Source organism: Aquarana catesbeiana, linkage group LG10 (assembly GCF_042186555.1).
Source record: "Aquarana catesbeiana isolate 2022-GZ linkage group LG10, ASM4218655v1, whole genome shotgun sequence".
Classification (NCBI taxonomy): domain Eukaryota; kingdom Metazoa; phylum Chordata; class Amphibia; order Anura; family Ranidae; genus Aquarana; species Aquarana catesbeiana.
The window spans coordinates 153,589,152-153,607,710 of NC_133333.1; the positions used below are offsets into that span (position 1 = coordinate 153,589,152).

Below are 18,559 nucleotides of genomic sequence, written 5' to 3' on the forward strand. Positions count from 1 at the left end.
TCCAATCCAGGCTGCTGGAACTAGATAGGCATGAAATAACAACAGAAGAGGATTTCAGCATTACAGAGGGAGGTGACACCTGAAACACGGCAAATCAGATCTTTAAATCCTCTGAATGTCATTTGTCAATTAAGAAGGACAACTTGAACACTGAGAGACGGAGTGGCAGTCAAAAAGGGACAGAAATTCCATCTTCTACAGAGGAGTGTCGTCTTTGGTAAAAAATGAAGCTTTTCCCACTTTTTTTGACAGTCTTTACTCTCTTGTTAAACATATGTTGGAGCGAATACTCTCTACCAAAATTTGTCTGCACCCCGATGCCTCTGGATATGGACTGCCAATCTAATGTGCAGCGTCATAGTTCTGGTGGAGGGGGGCATTGGGTAGGCATGCAGGAAGAAGCAAAAGAAACTATTCTTCACCTTCGTGAAACAGTGGTTCACCAAAAAGAGACTATCTTAGATCAAAGGGAGACTATCAGGGAGTTGACTGTAAAATTGAGCCGTTGTGAGGGGTACCCTCAAAGAGTACATGAAGAGGGTTATGGCCATTCTGCTGAACATGGACAAGAAAGGGAACATGGGCATGAAGAAAGCTTAGGACATGAAAGTAGCTTTGGACATGAAAGTGGACATGGACATGAACGAGAGCATGGGCACAAAAGAGAACATGGCCATGAATGGGAAGAAGGACATGAACGAGAACATGGCCACGAATTGGAACACCATGAGAGAGAACATGGACACAAGAGAGAGCATGGACATGAATGGGAAGAAAGACATGAAAGAGACTATGGCCATGAAAGAGATCATGGATATGAGCGAGAACATGGTCATGAGAGAGAGCATCCTCATGGGCATGAAGATATTCATGGACATAACAGAGACCACGAATATCATCATCTCACCCACCGGGAGTATCGGGAACAACCATCACATGACTCCTATCGCAAGCCAAGTGCCCCACCAAACACAATGGAAGACCCACCAGAGGTGACACCACCTGGAATTCCCCAAATGGAAAGATTGCTGGAGTCACTAAAAGACAGACTGGAGCACTTACAGGTACTCAGGTTTACTATTGTAAATTATTAATGTGCATTTCCCACTAAAACATTTTTTGTTTTAGTTTTGGCCTAAGTGGGAAAGCTTTAGAATTTTCTAGGGCTTTTATTGCCAACTGGGGATCCCTCACTACCTGTTTAGTGAAAATAGCTTTACCAGGCAGGAAGTTAAGGTAAATGTGTAATAGCAATACATACAGAAATAAAATATTCTCTTACTGCAGTAAGGCTGGCCATACATTATACAATCTTCTTGTGCAAATTTTCCCTTAAATTTACTAAAACCATATAATATGAAAACCATATAATATGAGGTCATACCTAAACACTTCCAATTTGTATGTAATCAGGCAGACCCTTGCACTACATAGTTGACGGTAAATCTAAAGGAAATTGAATAAGACATTGTATAGGGTTTGGCCAGCTTTGGGAAAGCCTAAAACCTCCACCGGGTTTTAATTTTTGTCTGTACAGGAACTGTATTTTTGTTGCAGATTTTTCTCTTTCTTCCAGTCTGATAATACTATTGTCCCCAGGACATAAAGTGAAATTTTCTCAAAATAAAGACTCAGATATCAGAAAAAAAACATGTTCCAGTCCTTCCCCAGTAAAACTAATATAAAAAAGTTTTGTTTCCCTAGTGGGAACTAATTTCTGCAAACGAAAAAAAAAAAAATCACTGAGAGTAAATGAGACTGTCATTTTTTTAAAGTGAACTTTTGCAGTTTTTTATTATGTTACAAAATGTCATAGGTATAGATATTAAAACCAATACTTAATTCAAGTTAATATTTATCATAATTTAGAAGATTGAATGTGAATAGTAAGTAAATAGTAAGTAAGTGAGTGAGTGAATGCACAGTAAGGCCGGGTTCACACACATGCAAATTGGATGCGGGTTTCAGGCAAAGATTCGGACCGTATAAGCACCTGAATCAGTGAACAGGGACGCACCGGACCCCATTCAGGCAAAGATTCGGACCTCTTAAGCACCTGAATTGGTGAACAGGGACGCACCGGACCCCATGCTTTGAGCTGCGGCCGCAGCATATGTGAGCCCGGCCTCAAGGTTAGTCAGAGGTAGTCCATGTGATCACAAGGCAGAGTGTTGATCACACAGTGGTAGATGTGACTGAAAGTAGTAAATATCCAAAACCATGTCCAATTTTATTCAGTCAGAGACCAGACTGCATCACAGTTGCACCCAGACCTAAATATTGTACGTGTACAGCACTGATGACCACATAAATGCAATCCGAGCACCTCAGTCCATATATCTGTATTAAATGTGATGTAGACAGTTCTTTATTGCTGAAATGCCACAGTATAAATACCCTACAGTAGTATTCACCAACCCATAGATTTGTACTTAAACTAACCAAGGAAAGCTTTCCACCTAGGTCCCTTTGCACATGGGGCCATCCAGCTACAGCATGTTCCCCCTGATATTTTAGTGTACCTGGGAAGGATAGGTGCAGCATCCAACCCTGCTGCCAGTTGCCTGTCAAAGTTTATGGCAGGCTGTGGCTGTATGGGGCTGAAAACTGTACCACAAACCTGTGTTCTGGACCTTCATCCCTAAAAGGACAGGGCCCTAAACCCCAATACCACTCGGTACAGTGTTCAGCTATGTCCAGCTTTGACAGGTGGACTGCAGTGGGGCTGGATGTTGCACCTGTCCCTCTCGGGCACACTAAAAGGCCAGGAGGGGCACACGGCAGCTGGATGGCCGCAAAAGCAGGGAGCCTTAAAGTGAACATTTCCTTTGATCATGGAGAGTTAAAAACATGTTCATGTATCTGCCTCCCTCCCCAGCAGCACACATTCACCTGTCCTTTGCTCTCCTGCCACCCTATTGAGTGGCTAGGAACAAAGAGTAATACATGGTACTTCCTGAGACAGGGATCATGTGACTCACTACCATATGACAGTGCTGCTGCTTTCTGATTGGAAATTCAGGTACCCAGCACTACCACATTAGGGTGAGCAGACTGTTTTCAGCACTGTGTAAGCTCCAAGATAGAACATGGAACATACACAGGGCTTCCTCTCTCTTTGACTACTGGCAGCTGAGTGAAATGAAAAGGACAACGCACAGGTTTGCATTAAAAAAAGCAGATGCTCCCTGCATTTGATCTGCCATTCTCCTTTGTATTCCTGAGTTAGTGCTGCATGAAGTGTACATTTCATCTGACACAAGTGTCAGTTGTCTGGTTCCACTCTACATCTACAGTTCATTCTACTGACCCCTACGTCACTACAGTAGTGACATTGGGGCTGATAGAAAGAACCACAGCCCACAAAGATGGGAGGCATCTGAAACATATGGAAGATTGCCAGATACCAAAGAGAACTTCAGGCAGATTATCTCAGGAATACTGGGGTTGATGTACTAAAATTGGAGAGTGCAAAATCTGGTGCAGCTCTTCATGGTAGCCAATCGGCTTCTAACTTCAGCTTGTTCAATTAATCTTTGATAAAAAATTCTGGAAGCTGATTGGTTTCTCTGCAGAGCTGCACCAGATTTTGCACTCTCCAGTCTTAGTAAATCAACCCCACGTAGAACAGCAGCATGGACAGTGGGACAGTTAAAGGAGCATGTGCTTTTATTTTTATATATGAGTTGACAGTGTTGTGGAAATGTTCCTTGTATTTATTATCTGTAAAATTCCAGGCTAACTACAACCCATGAAATATCCTGGCTTATTTGATATTGCTAATAGCAATGATGATGAGCGAAGTGCAAAACAATAATAATATCCAAACAAAATATAACACCAAAATAAGGGTCCTTTAATTATGCTGCTGGGAGCACATGCATTAATAGAAAAAATAGGATACTATTAAAAATACACCATTTTTATTGAAAAGAATGGGCAGAACTGTCCCATAAAAATTAGAACAAATACAAGACACTATAAAACCATAAGAGCGATTGTATAGGCATTACAGTAACCAATGACAATAGCATGTGGTGTTTTCGCATTTTTTAAAAACCTCCGCTTCATCAGAATCTTGACCACCCCAAGTATGCTTGACCAAAGGATGGTACATTTAGGCCCCCTTCACACTGCACACTGCCTCAACTTAAAATTCACACGATTTTAGGCCTTAGGCCCCCTTCACACTTGTGCTTGTCCTGCGAATTGGGACTGCAAATTTGCATGACAAGTCGTACCCCATGATTTCCAATGAGTACCATTCATATCTGTGCGACTTCAAGTCACACCGACTTCAAAGTAGTCCCTGCACTACAATGGTCTGTCCTTGATGCGAGTTGAGGTCCATAGACCACAAGTTTACACAGGCATTCAATGAAATTGCAGCAAAATCGCACAACTTTGAAGTCGCAGTAGTGTGAAAAGGGCCTTAGTCTAAAATGTAAACAGAGCAAAATAGCATACAACAGAAAACAACCAAAAAATAATGGGTACAAAAATGAACATGAATATTAGTAACAATAAGATAAACTGTGCAAAACATCAGGAGGAAAAAAAACTGCTGTTGGCATTGCTTACTGTAACACCTATACAATCACTTTTATGGTTTTATAGTGTCTTGTATTTGTGCTTCCAAATTTTATGTGACATATCTGTCCATTCTTTACAATACAAATGGTGTATTTTTAACAGTATATTATTTTTTCTTTTCATGCATATGCTCCTGGCGGCATAAATAAAGTCCCTTATTTTGGTGCTTTAATTTTGTTTGGATATATTTCTGGGATGATGCTCCTGTGGTCTTTCTTAAATTATGACTGATATTAAGCTCTATCACATTTAATATTGAATATTTATTTACAGTAAACAATAGCTGCTTAGTTGTAATGAACTACAGTTTTTTTAAATATTAATAATTTAAATAAAAATTATAATAATAATTCTAATAATAGCAATAAATTATATTTTGAACATTTGCACTTTTTTACTTGTAATATAAAAAAGGAAAACATTTTTCAAAAAGGCAGCAAAGGTTACATTAGAACAAGCAACTGAAATGTGTCATGTTAAGTGTATGTTAGTAAAAAATATTTAAAAAAACATATGCAGTACATCTCTACAATACATGCACATTTCTCCATGTTTTATCTATTGAAAGACCCTACAGGTACAAAAAAGGATTTGATCTACCAGAAAGGCACTCTGCATCAGTTTTCTTTTTTATGCTTTTTTTCCTTTATATTCACCTGGTGATACTACCAGTAACACAGTTCCTGTGTTAGAGAGTCTCCACTCTGGATGGAGGAGCAACATAGACACCCTTGAACAGCAGCAGTGTCAATCTGGAAGGGTAGTGTTAGATGTACTAACAGATTTAGACAGACTTGGTTAAATCACCAGATGAAAATAAAGGAATAAAAACTTAAAGTGCTATTAAACCCAAAAGGCAAACATTTTTCACATTGCAACTTACCAATTCTTAGATGTGATGGTTGCAGTAGTTTTCCTTTTTAAGCCCTCTTTCTTTTATTTTCACCTGGTGATCCAGTCAGTAAGTCTGTTGTCTTTCAACAGAACAAGCTGTCTTGCAGATTATGGACTATGGGATTTGTAGTGTGCATAAACCCAGAGGCGGCTCTAGGCTTTGTGAGGCCTTAGGCAAAAATAGACATGAGGCCCCACACACACCCATAATGGGAAAAAATAATTAAAGCAATAAAAATAAATTGCATTTGGAGGGTACAGTACAGGGGGTGGGTAAGTGGACACAGTACAGGGGCAAGAGGGTACAGTAAAGGGGGAGGGTAAGTAGACACAGTAAAAGGGGCAGGAGGGTACAGTACAGGGGGAAGCAGGAGGGCACAGCACAGAGGGAGGGTAAGTGGACACAGTACAGGGGGCAGGAGTGCACAGTACGGGGGGGGACAGGAGGGAACAACACAGGGGCAGGGTAAGTGTGCACAATACAGGGGGCAGGAGGGGCACAGTACAGGGGGAGGTAAGTGGACACAGTACAGGAGGCAGGAGGGCACAGTACAGGGGGGAGGGTAAGTGGACACAGTACAGGGGGCATCAGGGTACAGAACAGGGGGGAACTGGAGGGCACAGTACAGGGGATGGGTAAGTGGACACAGTACAGGGGGCAGCAGGGTACAGTACATGTTGTGAGTAAGTGGACCCAGTACAGGGGGGAGCTGGAGGGCACAGTACAGGGTAGGGTAAGCAGACACAGTACAGGGTACAGGAGGGTACAAAATAGGGGCAGTAATGAATAATACAGATATGGTCTCCTCAAGCAGAGCTGTGCAGGGAAGCTGCCCTCACAGATCCTAACTATTCTGGCAGGCTGTCACTGGCTAAATCCAGAGGCGCTCTAGGCTTTGTGAGGCCTTAGGCAAAACTTACACATGAGGCCCCACGGACTGGGACGCTCCGTGATGAGGCCGCTATTCCTCAGGCTGCGGGGCAGTATCTGATTTGTCCGTCAGCTCCTAAGCCACAGAGTCCCAGTGGGGGTAGGCGGAGCCGCCGGCATCAACTTCAGTGATTGAGAACAGGCAAATTAGGCGTCCGCGAGGCCCCTGTGAGTGCGAGGCCTTAGGCGACCGCCTAATTTGCCTAATTAGAGAGCCGCCTCTGGCTAAATCTACACTGGAATGACAACTCCCCCTCTACTTCTACATCTAAGAAAGAAAGAAAGAGAAAGAGGTGGAGAAAGAAAGAAAGAGAAAGAGGTGGAGAAAGAAAGAAAGAGATAGAGGTGGAGAAAGAAAGAAAGAAAGAAAGAGAGAGAGAGAGAGAGAGAGAGAGAGAAAAAGAAAGAGAGAGAGAGAAAAATAAAGAAAGAGAGAGGAGAGAGAGAGAGAGAAAGAAAGAGAGAGAGAGAGAGAGAGAGAGAGAGAGAGAGAGAGAGAAAGAAAGAGAGAGAGAGAGAGAGAGAGAGAGAGAGAGAGAGAGAGAGAGAGAGAGAGAGACGAGAGAGAGAGAGAAAAAGAAAGAAAGAAAGAAAGAAAGAAAGAAAGAAAGACTGACTTCATCCAGTTTTTATCTACAAATTGGATTCCTCTATTTAGTGGGATTGTGAAGGGCAACTCAATTATATAACTAAAGCATATGAAAAGTGTTGGTATTGTTTAAAAAATGTTTTTAAATTTTATTAAACCACATAATATAAAAGGTCCCAAACAGAGGTGAAGGACATAAAAATACTTTAGAACCTTCCATTAGAAAAGAGACAACATTTACAGTTATACTTATATAGTGTCATGGAACCCCGTCGCACTCCGCTTGACTGCTTCCCTCAGTACACTGCTTCCTCCATTTTGGACCTTCAGATATCAGATATTACAGCCAAACATCCAACACTAGCCGACACTAGCTTGCAGGAACATGGAATCTTTATTGGACAAGAAATACAGGCTTTTATACATTTGAGAAGAACATCCCCCCCTCCTGATCATATTATACTAACAATACAACTGTAACCAGAAACATAAATTAACATGAGCTAATTAACTAATCATTTAAACAGCCTAGGTGACTCAGAGGCATGACCTTTCAGGGTAGACTTGCCGTCTTTTAGCTCAGAAGACACAACACACATTATCATAATTATAAACACAGGACACCTTTACACAATAGCAGGAGCTCTCAGATATAGCAGAAGGTCTGTCTCCTACATTGCAGACCATGGAATCCACATCCAAGCAATGCTTTGATTAATCAGGGATTGCAGACAGCATGGCAACAGTCTACAAAATTCTTACAATGTTCCATCATTTTGATACAATGGAATTAATGTATCATAGATTTCTTGAGGGATATTGTTGTTAAATATTACAGTTCCATTTTAAGTAATCCAAATCACATTCTCAGTGTCCATAATTTTCTCAGTCGCCCTGTGTCCCTAATAGACACAGGGTGCCTTAGACATATAAGGTGCATGGGGAGCTGGAACAAGGGTTTCCCAACCTCTCCAAAGGATTCTGGGTTCCATGGCCCAAAGTGACACCCGTAACATCTCTCCCCTTTCCGCAGCAGACTAACACAGTAGGAGACCCCAGACGGGTTGACTCCGAAGTTAGTCCGTAGTTCCAGTCCCTCAATGCCTGTACCCACAGAGTACCCCAAACGCATTGTCCCAAACAAAGCATTACTCACCCAGCCAACCTCTGCCTCTCTCGTAGAACATACCCGCTGCTGGGGGGAAGTGCAGACTGGTTCTTCCCCCTGGAGTCCCTTCAGCCGCTGGAGAGAAGACAGGGTGGCTGGGCTCACTCCTTCATGCTGTTGGGGATCTGGGCCAGCTGCCCACCATCCCTGGGGTATACAAGTGGAGACCGTACTCTTATCCACATTCACAGGAAATCCATCCTTTGTTGGTGGAGGACAGAGGCCAGCAGCGTTCTGTCCTGTTGCCGGTGGTTCAGTTGGGCGTAGAAGCTTCATTACATCAGCTTGTCAATGGGGAGGGAGACCGACTGCCATGGCTCCCTGGAACTCCACAGTTGTTGCCAGTGCTGGGCAGAGGTTGGTAGCACTCTGCCTTGTTGCCAGCACTTCTGCTGGGTTTCTGTTAGTGGAGACTGCAGGCCCATCCACCGACACCAGCTCAAGCTGCTGTTGTGAGGTGCTGATTGCATTCACTCCCTGGAGCTCCTGTGGAGTGGATTGTTGTGTGCAGAGGCCAGTAGCGTTCTGCCCTGTTAGTGCTTCAGTGCTTACATCATCCATTCCGGCTAACTGTTGGCGCGGGAAGTTTCCTTCTCTCTGGTTGACTGTTGGGGAGGGAAGACGACAACCTCCTCTCCCTTCTCCCCCTGGATCCTGATCTGCTGCTCGGAAGTGACCGCCACCTCCTCACCCTGAGTCTCCAGAACTGCCGCAAGTGTGGGGCTGAGGTCTTGGACCTTCTGTCAGGTTCCCAGTGCTTCAGCTGGGTTTGTGTCATCATTCTGGGGAGGCGTATGCTGCTGGGACGCTCTTTCTCTACCAGGTGCACAAATCCTTGTTGGGGAGGGGGAATGGCTGCTTCCCCTCCCTGCATCTCTGAAATCCACTGGTGAAGAAGAACCACCACCTTCTCACCTCGGGCCTCCGAAACTGCCATGGGTGTGGAGCAGGGGTCTGCAGTACTCTGTCCTGCTGCCAGCACTTCTGCTGGGGGTTCGCTAAGTGGTTCCTCCTCTACAGAAAAGTCTATTAAATCTCCATTCTCTGGAATTGTTGAAAGTCCGGGGCATTGGCTGGTGGCCCTTGAGCCAGGTACCAATACTTTGGCAGGTGACTCATCATCCATAACATCCTCTGATGAAAAGTCAATTAAATCCATGCTTTCTGTGATCCATGTCTGGGGAATGAAGGTAGCTTCCTCTTCTCTCAAGCCCTTGAACTGCCGTTGAACAGTAGGGATGAGCCGAACACCCCCCCGGTTTGGTTCGCAGCAGAACATGGGAACAGGCAAAAATGTGTTCGAACACAGTTAAAGTCTATGGGATACAAACATGAAAAATCAAAAGTGCTAATTTTAAAGGCTTATATGCAAGGTATTGCCATAAAAAGTGTTTGGGGACCCATGTCCTGCCCCAGGGGACATGTATCAATGCAAAAAAATTTTTTAAAAACAACCGTTTTTTTGGGAGCAGTGATTTTAATAATGCTTAAAGTGAAACAATAAAAATGAAATATTCCTTTATATATCGTGCCTGGGGGGTGTCCTTAGTATGCCTGTAAAGTAGCACATTTTTCCCTTGTTTAGAACAATACCACAGCAAAATGAAATTTTCTCTAAAGAAAAATGTCATTTAAAACTGCTCGCGGCTGTAATGTTTTGTCCTATAAATATAGATGAAAATCATTGAAAAAAATGGCATGGGTCCCCCCCCAGTCCATTACCAGGCCCTTCGGGTCTGGTATGGATATTAAGGGGAACCCCGCACCCAAATTTTAAAAAAATGGCGTGGGGCTCCCCCAGGCCCCATATACTCTGAACAGCAGTATATATACACACTATACAGCCTGCCCTAAATACTCTGCAGAAAATTGGGCCCTAGGTGTTGGTGGTACCAGAACACTGTAAGCCCTCACAGTTACTCTTGGTGGGTGCAGGAAAGTGCCCTGCTATGAAATACTAAATCAAAAATTGTAATTACATGCCCCTGTTAAATAGGGGCAGGAAAATCTGGCCTTTGGTGGTGGTGGTGGTACCAGAACAATGTAAGCCCTCACAGTTACTCTTGGTGGACGCAGGAACGGGCCCTGCTGTGAAATACTATATCAAGAATTGTAAATACATGCCCCTGTTAAACAGGGGCAGAAAAATTGGGCCTTGGGTGGTGGTGGTGGTGCCACAACACTGTAACCCCTCACAGGTACTCTTGTTGGGAGCAGGAACGGGCCCTGCTGTGAAATATTATATAAAAGATTGTAATAACATGCCCCTGTTAAACAGGGGCAGAAAAATTGGGCCTTGGGTGGTGGTGCTCTAAACCAAAAATATTGTTGGAAGCTAGCATCATCAAGATTGAGGAGGAATAGGATAGTCAGCATAGGCAGTCTTCAAGGGATCCCACATTCATAGCAAATTCAATCAGTTACATCAGCATCAGGTGCTTGATAGCTGCTTATCCAAGACTGATTAATTTTTTTGAATGTGAGCCTATCAACGGAGTCTGTGGACAGGAGCACTCTTTGATCTGTTACAAACCCTCCAGCAGCACTGAATGTGCGTTCAGAAAGCACTCTGGATGCAGTACAGGGCAGTAGCTCAATTGCAAATTGAGCAAGTTCTGGCCAGTGGTCCATCCTCAAAACACAGTAACCCAGTGGATGCTCTGTTGGAAAGGTCTCCAAGTCTGCTCTTGACCCTAGATATTCCTGCATGTAATGCAGATGCTGGCGAAGGTTGCTTGAACCGATCAGATGCTGAGGACTGAAAAATTGTTTAAAGGCATCGGTCAGCCGGCCACTTTCTCCACCCCTTTTCCTCTGACTGAACGAAGCCTAAGCAACACGTTGTCCAGCACCAGGAAGTTGTAACCTCCCAGGGTCTGGAAATGCGTTGGACAAACCTTTCTTCAAGGCCTCCTGAAAATGTTTCATCCTCTGCTCCCTCTGTGAAGGCAGGATGAGTCCTTACCCTTGTAACATGGATCAAGAAGGGTTGCCAGCCAGTAATGATCCCTCTCCTTGAAACGACAAATCTTAGGATCCTTTCGCAGGCTTTGCAGAATCAGGGAGGCCATGCAGCGTAAGTTTGCAGAGGCATTCGATTCTGAGTCCTCTGGGTCACTAAAGATGACCGTAACTACCTCCTCCCAGCCACCTACAATTTCTTGGGTTTTTGGGGATTGAAAACCATCCCTTGAAGATTGCTGCTGAGTGTTATCCTCTACATCCATGCTGACACAATCTTCCTCCTCCTCCTCCTCTTCTTCCTGTGTGTTTAGTGGGCCCGCAGGAATGCTATCTGGATAAACGGGGCCTTGAGATGTAAGGATGTCCTCCTCTTCCTCTCGCTGTTCTGCCTCAAGTGCCCTGTCCATGATTCTACGCATGAATTATTGATCAGTAGACACTGGTGTGGCGAAAAGAAGCCAAGCTCCCCTTACCCTATCCTGGTCATACTCGCACAGGTACTCATTGATGGCCCTCTGCTGTGTGTGTAGCCACTGCAGCATTGCCAATGTTGAGTTCCACCTGGTGGGCATGGCACAAATGAGGCCGTTGGTGGGCAGGTTGCATTCCCTTTGAATGTCAGCCAGCCAAGCACTGGCATTGTATGACAGGCGGAAATGACCACAGACTTTCCTGGCCTGCCTCAGGAGATTCTGTAAGCCTGGGTACCTGCTCAAGCTGCACCACCAAATTCAGGACATGTGCCAAACATGGAACATGGGTCAAATGTCCCTGCCAGAGGGCGGAGAGAAGGTTGGTGCCATTGTCACATACAACCATTCCTGGCTGAAGCTGGCATGGCGTCAACCACCTTTGAGCCTGCCTCTGCAGAGCTGACAGAATCTCTGCCCCACCACACTAAACTGTATTAGATACTGTTTACACCACCAGAAGTGTAGTAGAAACTGTACACAATGTATTAGATACTGTGTACACCGCCTGCACTGTATTAGCAACTGTACTACGGCTGCACTGTATTGTGTACTGTGTACACCCCCAGAAGTGTAGTAGAAACTGTACACACTGTATTAGAAATTGTACAACAGCTGCACTGTATTTTATACTGTGTACACCACCAGAAGTGTAGTAGAATGTAGAGGTCTGTAATTTTTATCATAGGTACTCTTCAACTGTAAGAGATGGAATCTAAAACAAAAATCCAGAAAATCACATTGTATGATTTTTAAATAACTAATTTGCATTTTATTGCATGACATAAGTATTTGATACATCAGAAAAGCAGAACTTTTTTGGTACAGAAACCTTTGTTTGCAATCACAGAGATCATACGTTTCCTGTAGTTCTTGGCCAGGTTTGCACACACTGCAGCAGGGATTTTGGCCCACTCCTCCATACAGACCTTCTCCAGATCCTTCAGGTTTTAGGGCTGTCGCTGGGCAATACAGACTTTCAGCTCTCTCCAAAGATTTTCTATTGGGTTCAGGTCTGGAGACTGGCTAGGCCACTCCAGGACCTTGAGATGCTTCTTACTGAGCCACTCCTTAGTTGCCCTGGCTGTGCGTTTCGGGTCATTGTTGTCATGCTGGAAGACCCAGCCACGACCCATCTTCAATGCTCTTAGTGAGGGAAGGAGGTTGTTGGCTAAGATCTCGTGATACATGGCCCCATCCATCCTCCCCTCAATATGATGCAGTCGTCCTGTCCCCTTTGCAGAAAAGCAGCCCCAAAGAATGATGTTTCCACCTCCATGCTTCACGGTTGGGTTGGTGTTCTTGGGGTTGTACTCATCCTGATGGTCATTGGCAAACTTCGGACGGGCCTGGATATGCGCTGGCTTGAGCAGGAGGTAATTGACCAGGTCCTGCCGTGTAGTTCTGGACTAATCCCTCACCTTCTTCATGATCACTGATGCCCCACGAGGTGAGATCTTGCATGGAGCTCCATACCGAGGGAGATTGACCATCATCTTGAACTTCTTCCATTTTCTAATAATTGAACCAAAAGTTGTTGTCTTCTCACCAAGCTGCTTGCCTATTGTCCTGTAGCCCATCCCAGCCTTGTGCAGGTCTACAATTTTATCCCTGATGTCCTTACACAGCTCTCTGGTCTTGGCCATTGTGGAGAGGTTGGAGTCTGTTTGATTGTGTGTGTGGACAGGTGTCTTTTATACAGGTAACAAGTTCAAACAGGTGCAGTTAATACAGGTAATGAGTGGAGAACAGGAGGGCTTCTTAAAGAAAAAAAAACAGGTCTGCGAGAGCTGGAATTCTTACTGGTTGGTAGGTGATCAAATACTTATGTCATGCAACAAAATGCAAATTAATTATTTAAAAATCATACAATGTGATTTTCTGGATTTTTGTTTTAGATTCCGTCTCTCACATTTGAAGAATGACTATGATAAAAATTACAGACCTCTACATGCTTTGTAAGTAGGAAAACCTGCAAAATCCGCAGTGTATCAAATACTTGTTTTCCCCACTGTATATATAAATATCAAATACACTCCCACTAACTGAATAACCTGCCTGTTTAATCTAAATCAAGCTATCTCTCTGCTCACACCAACAACACTACACACGGCCGCCGTGTAAGCAGCCTTATATAGTGTGGGGTGTAGACTTAGTCCCCCTGAGCCATGATTGGCCAAAGGCACCCTGCCTTTGGCCAATTATGGCTCTCTTAGCAGATGGCGCTGTGATTGGCCAAAGCATGCAGGTCAGGTGCATGCTTTGGCCAATCATCATACAGCAATGCACTGCAATCTCGCAGTGCATTACGGGACGTTCCGCGGCGCTCGAATTTGCTGCGAACACCCCATAATGTTTTCTCTTCGGCGAACACCCGATGTTCGAGTTGAACTTATGTTCGACCCAAACATCAAGCTTGCTATTGGACAGATGCATTTTTCCATCCAAGCTCATCCTGTGCAGAATTAGGTTCGTCCGTCAGTCAACACTTGCTGCATCCGCCATAAGACCTTCGCTTCCATAGCTGTGGGTGGAGATGGGCAAAGCACACTGTTACTCAACTCCATTGCTGACACTTCAGCCCAGATTTCAGGACTGTAGGCTTGTACTTCTGGATAGTCCAAGCCAAAGGGAGCCCAGCCATGGCACTGAGCAGAGTCTAGCAGCTGTCTGTAGGTGATCTCCAGCTCCCATTCCTGAACAGCCAGAAACTCTATATCTTCCAGTGCCCTTCCGAGACATTCAGTATCTCTTCTCTGAAATCCATGAATTCGTCCAACCGCCACTCCAAATCGCTCCCAAAGTTAGGGTCTCCTTACAGCTTCACGTACAACAGTCCCAGGCCATCGTAGCCAAAGCTTTCCGTTGGGCTGTCATCCGCTATCCAAGGGCATGCTTGGGATACATGCCACCAGAGGGCTCAGTAGCTCTCATCCAGCCGCATCTCTTCCCAGACCAGCCTGCTTAACTCAGCTGTCTGCTCCTTGTGCAGTTATTCTCCCAAAAACAGCACACACAATACATACTGCGACCGGTACCTTTCCTGGATGGAGGGGAGAATTTTTCCCTGGTGATGCTGCTCATGGGCTAGCGTTTCCTTCCAGAGTTCACAGCGGATAGAATCATACTATCCCAGCAGGACCTGCTCTGATACTGGTCCTCTGTGCTGTACCTGCATCTCTCGCAACCTCCTTCCGAATTCCTATTCCATGACAGCTGATATCTGTATCTCTCCTCTTCTGCTATCCAGACCTTGGATCCAGGTAGAGCTTTGGATGTCCCAGACTGGAAGAAGCATCTCACTGCTTGCCACCAATGTCACGGAACCCCTTTGCAGTCCACTTGAGTACTTCCATCAGTACACTGCTTGCTCCACTCTGGACCTTCAGATATCAGATATTACAGCCAAACATACAACACTAGCTGACACTAGCTTGCAGGAACATGGAATCTTTATTAGACAAGAAATACAGGCTTTTATACATTTGAGAAGAACATTCCCCCCCCCCATCATATTACCCTAAACAGAAACATAAATTAACATGAGCTAATTAAAGCGGAGGTCCACCCTAAAATAAAAAATTACATTAAAATTCTACAAAAAATATATTAAAAAAATTTGAAAAAAAAATTTTTTTTTTACTTACCAGAAACCCCTGTTGCTAGGCAGTCTTCCTAATCTGCCTCTTCCTATTCCACAGCGCTGTTCTGTCACTTCCTCCTCTTTGGTGAGCTGCCCCGTTGTATTCTGGGACGTGTGTGTCCAAGAAAACAACGGGGTCATTCACAAAGCACCGCGTGACTCGTGCATGTGCAGTAGGAAACGGGCAGTGGAGCCGCAAGGCTCCACTGCCTGTTTCCCTTAGTTAGGATGGCGGCGCCTGCACCTGATCCGATGGATGGATCAGCCTCGGGGGGCTGACATCGCGGGCTCGCTGGACAGGTAAGTGCCCTTATTAAAAGTCAGCACCTACAGTGTTTGTAGTTGCTGCCTTTTTTTTTTTTAAATGGCCGGAGCTCCACTTTAACTAATCATTTAAACAGCCTAGGTGACTCAGAGTTATGACCTTTCAGGGCAAACTTGCCGTCTTTTAGCTCAGAAGACACAACACACATTATCTTAATTATAAACACAGGACACCTTTACACAATAGCAGGAGCTCCCAGAATTAGCAGACGGTCTGTCTCCTACATTGCAGACCATGGAATCCACATCCAAGCAATGCTTTGATCAATCAGGGATTGTAGACGGCATGGCAACAGTCTACAAAACTCTTACAATGTTCCATCATTCTGATACAGTGGAATTAATGTATCATAGATTTCTTGAGGGATATTGTTGATAAATATCACTGTTCTATTTTAAGTAATCCAAACCACATTCTCAGTGTCCATTATTTTCTCAGTCACCCTGTATCCCTAATAGACACAGGGTGACTTAGACATAGGTGGTGCATAGGGAGCTGGAACAAGGGTTTCTGGTTTCCACTGGCCCCCCGCCCAAAGTAACTCCTGTCAGATATAGCAATTGGCACATTGTGGTAATTCCAGCTACTTGCTGTTAAACTTCATTATATTTGCACATCCGATTACAGTAGATGCTGTTAAGAGCTGGAAAAGTTTCCCACGCATGTAAAACATTCAACTTTATCTTCTTTAGGGTTATTTACCACTCTGTAAACATAAATGGCCATTACTGAAATCTGCAACCATTTACAAATTTCCATTGATTCACATTCATATGTATATCAAACCACTTACATTAAACATTTATATTGGCCAAAACGTTAACCCACAGACACCACCTGGATAGATTACATCAATCCTCCTCCTAGCACATAAGGACCATCAGAGCGCTCTCCAGTCACAGAATTATTTTTATTTCTTTCCACTATAGGGCACAAGGCTCTTGTAGATGAGGGTGCTAAAAATAAGTAAAAAAGGTGCAAAATATGTATGTCATAACTGGGGAAGGAAAAATTCCTTAAGTAGTCACATCCAGATACTCCCTATACTTTTACCTATACAATTGTCAGGTGGTGAGAAGTGTTCCTCTAATGGGGGAAAAATTTCTACTTGTGTTCCTTAAATACAGGGCCTTCCACCGTACAGCGGAACCCTCCTCTGTCTGTCTCTCCTGAATGAGGAGGGAGATGGAATGGAAGAAAGAATGAAAGAAAGAAAGAAGGATAGAGGGAGAAAGAAAGAGGGATGGAGGGAGAAAGAAAGAAAGAAAAAAAGAAAAAGAGAAAGAAATAAAGAAAGAGTGATGTAGAGAGAAAGAAAAAAATAAGAAAGAAAGAAAGAAAGAAAGAAAGAAAGAAAGAAAGAAAAAGAGGGATAGAGGGAGAGAGAAAGTCAGAATGAAAGAGAGAGGGATGTAGGAAGTAGGGAAGGAAGGGCACCACTTACATCAGAGTACAGTGTACTCACTGGGGAGGCAAGATGGACTGGATGGGTCAGGCTCCATCTTTCCTTTCTGGTTGCTGGGCTTGAAACTTCCTGCCCACACATCTCTTCTCTTAGGCACAACACTGTCAGGGAGTGTGGGCGGGGCAGACAAAGGAGGAGAGGATGGGAGGAGGAGGAGTAGAACCATCTCTCTCTCCTCTCCTCTCCTGTCTGACTGTGCGGGCAGCAGGGGAGAACTGTCAGCACTGGTTCTGCTGAGCTGAGCAGCTCTCTCTGGCTGTGATCTGGAGCTATAGATGAGCTCTAAATACCCAGTAAACTGGTCCCAATCGCGTTTTCTCTCCCTGTAGCAGTGAGCGGACTCGGCACTGTGCTGATGGTGGGGGGGATCTGCATAGACCACAACTAACATGAACTGTTCATTCCAAATAAACAGAAGTGAAGGGGAAAAGGCAAGGTTCAGGAACACACAGAGGATGAAAGAAAGAAAGAAGGGTGGAGGGAGAAAGAAAGAAAAAGAGAAAGAAATAAAGAAAGAGAGATGAAGAAAGAGAGAGAGAGAGAGAGAGAGAGAAAGAAAGAAAGAAAGAAAGAAAGAAAGAAAGAAAGAAAGAAAGAAAGAAAGAAAGAAAGAAAGAAAGTCAGAATGAAAGAGAGAGGGATGTAGGAAGGAGGGAAGGAAGGGCACCCCTTACATCAGAGTACAGTGTACTCACTGGGGAGGCAAGAGGGACTGGATGGGTCAGGCTCCTTCTTTTTTTTCTGGTTGTTGGGCTTGAAACATCCCGCCCACACATCCCTTCTCTTAAGCACAACACTGTCAGGGAGTGTGGGCGGGGCAGACAAAGGAAGAGAGGATGGGAGGAGGAGGAGCAGAACCATCTCTCTCTCCTCTCCTGTCTGACTGTGCGGGCAGCAGGGGAGAACTGTCAGCACTGGTTCTGCTGAGCTGAGCAGCTCTCTCTGGCTGTGATCTGGAGCTATAGATGAGCTCTAAATACCCAGTAAACTGGTCCCAATCGCAGCCGTTTTCTCTCCCTGTAGCAGTGAGCAGACTCGGCACTGCGCTGATGGTGGGGGGGATCTGCATAGACCACAACTAACATGAACTGTTCATTCTAAATAAACAGAAGTGAAGGGGAAAAGGCAAGGTTCAGGAACACACAGAGGATGTTACAAGATGGGAAAAAAAAAAAAACGCAGTAAGAAACAATTTCATGAAACATAGATTACAGGGCCATTAAAGTAGCATTCCAGTCAAATCCTAACTATAACCTGCCCCCAGCCCCATTCCAAGCCTATTCTAACTACCCTGTAAAGGAAAGATGTCTATACTTCTGAGGGAGCTCTGGACCAGTCACATGATCTCTCCAGCAGCAGGCTTCAGTGTAGAGTAGAAAGCACTGACAATGGCTGCCGAGCCTGTGCGGTGACATCACCCATAGGCTTACTATGGGGGATCTGTTGTCAGCTGTCCCTCCTCTACACTGAGAACTGATCATGTGAGCGGGCTGGAGTGCCCTCAGCATAGGTAAATA

At 44.5% G+C, this 18,559-nt stretch overlaps 1 protein-coding gene across 1 annotated transcript in view; it reads left to right on the plus strand.

The window, feature by feature from the left end:
* Positions 1-222: 222 nt before the first annotated feature.
* The window catches only part of LOC141110951 (neuronal pentraxin-1-like), a 44,711-nt gene continuing 26,374 nt past the window's right edge, over positions 223-18,559 (plus strand). Inside the window, exon 1 of the mRNA XM_073602765.1 lies at positions 223-1,064. Within this exon, the coding sequence (XP_073458866.1) occupies positions 225-1,064 (840 nt within the window). The 5' untranslated portion in view covers positions 223-224. The remainder of the gene's footprint in view (positions 1,065-18,559) is intronic.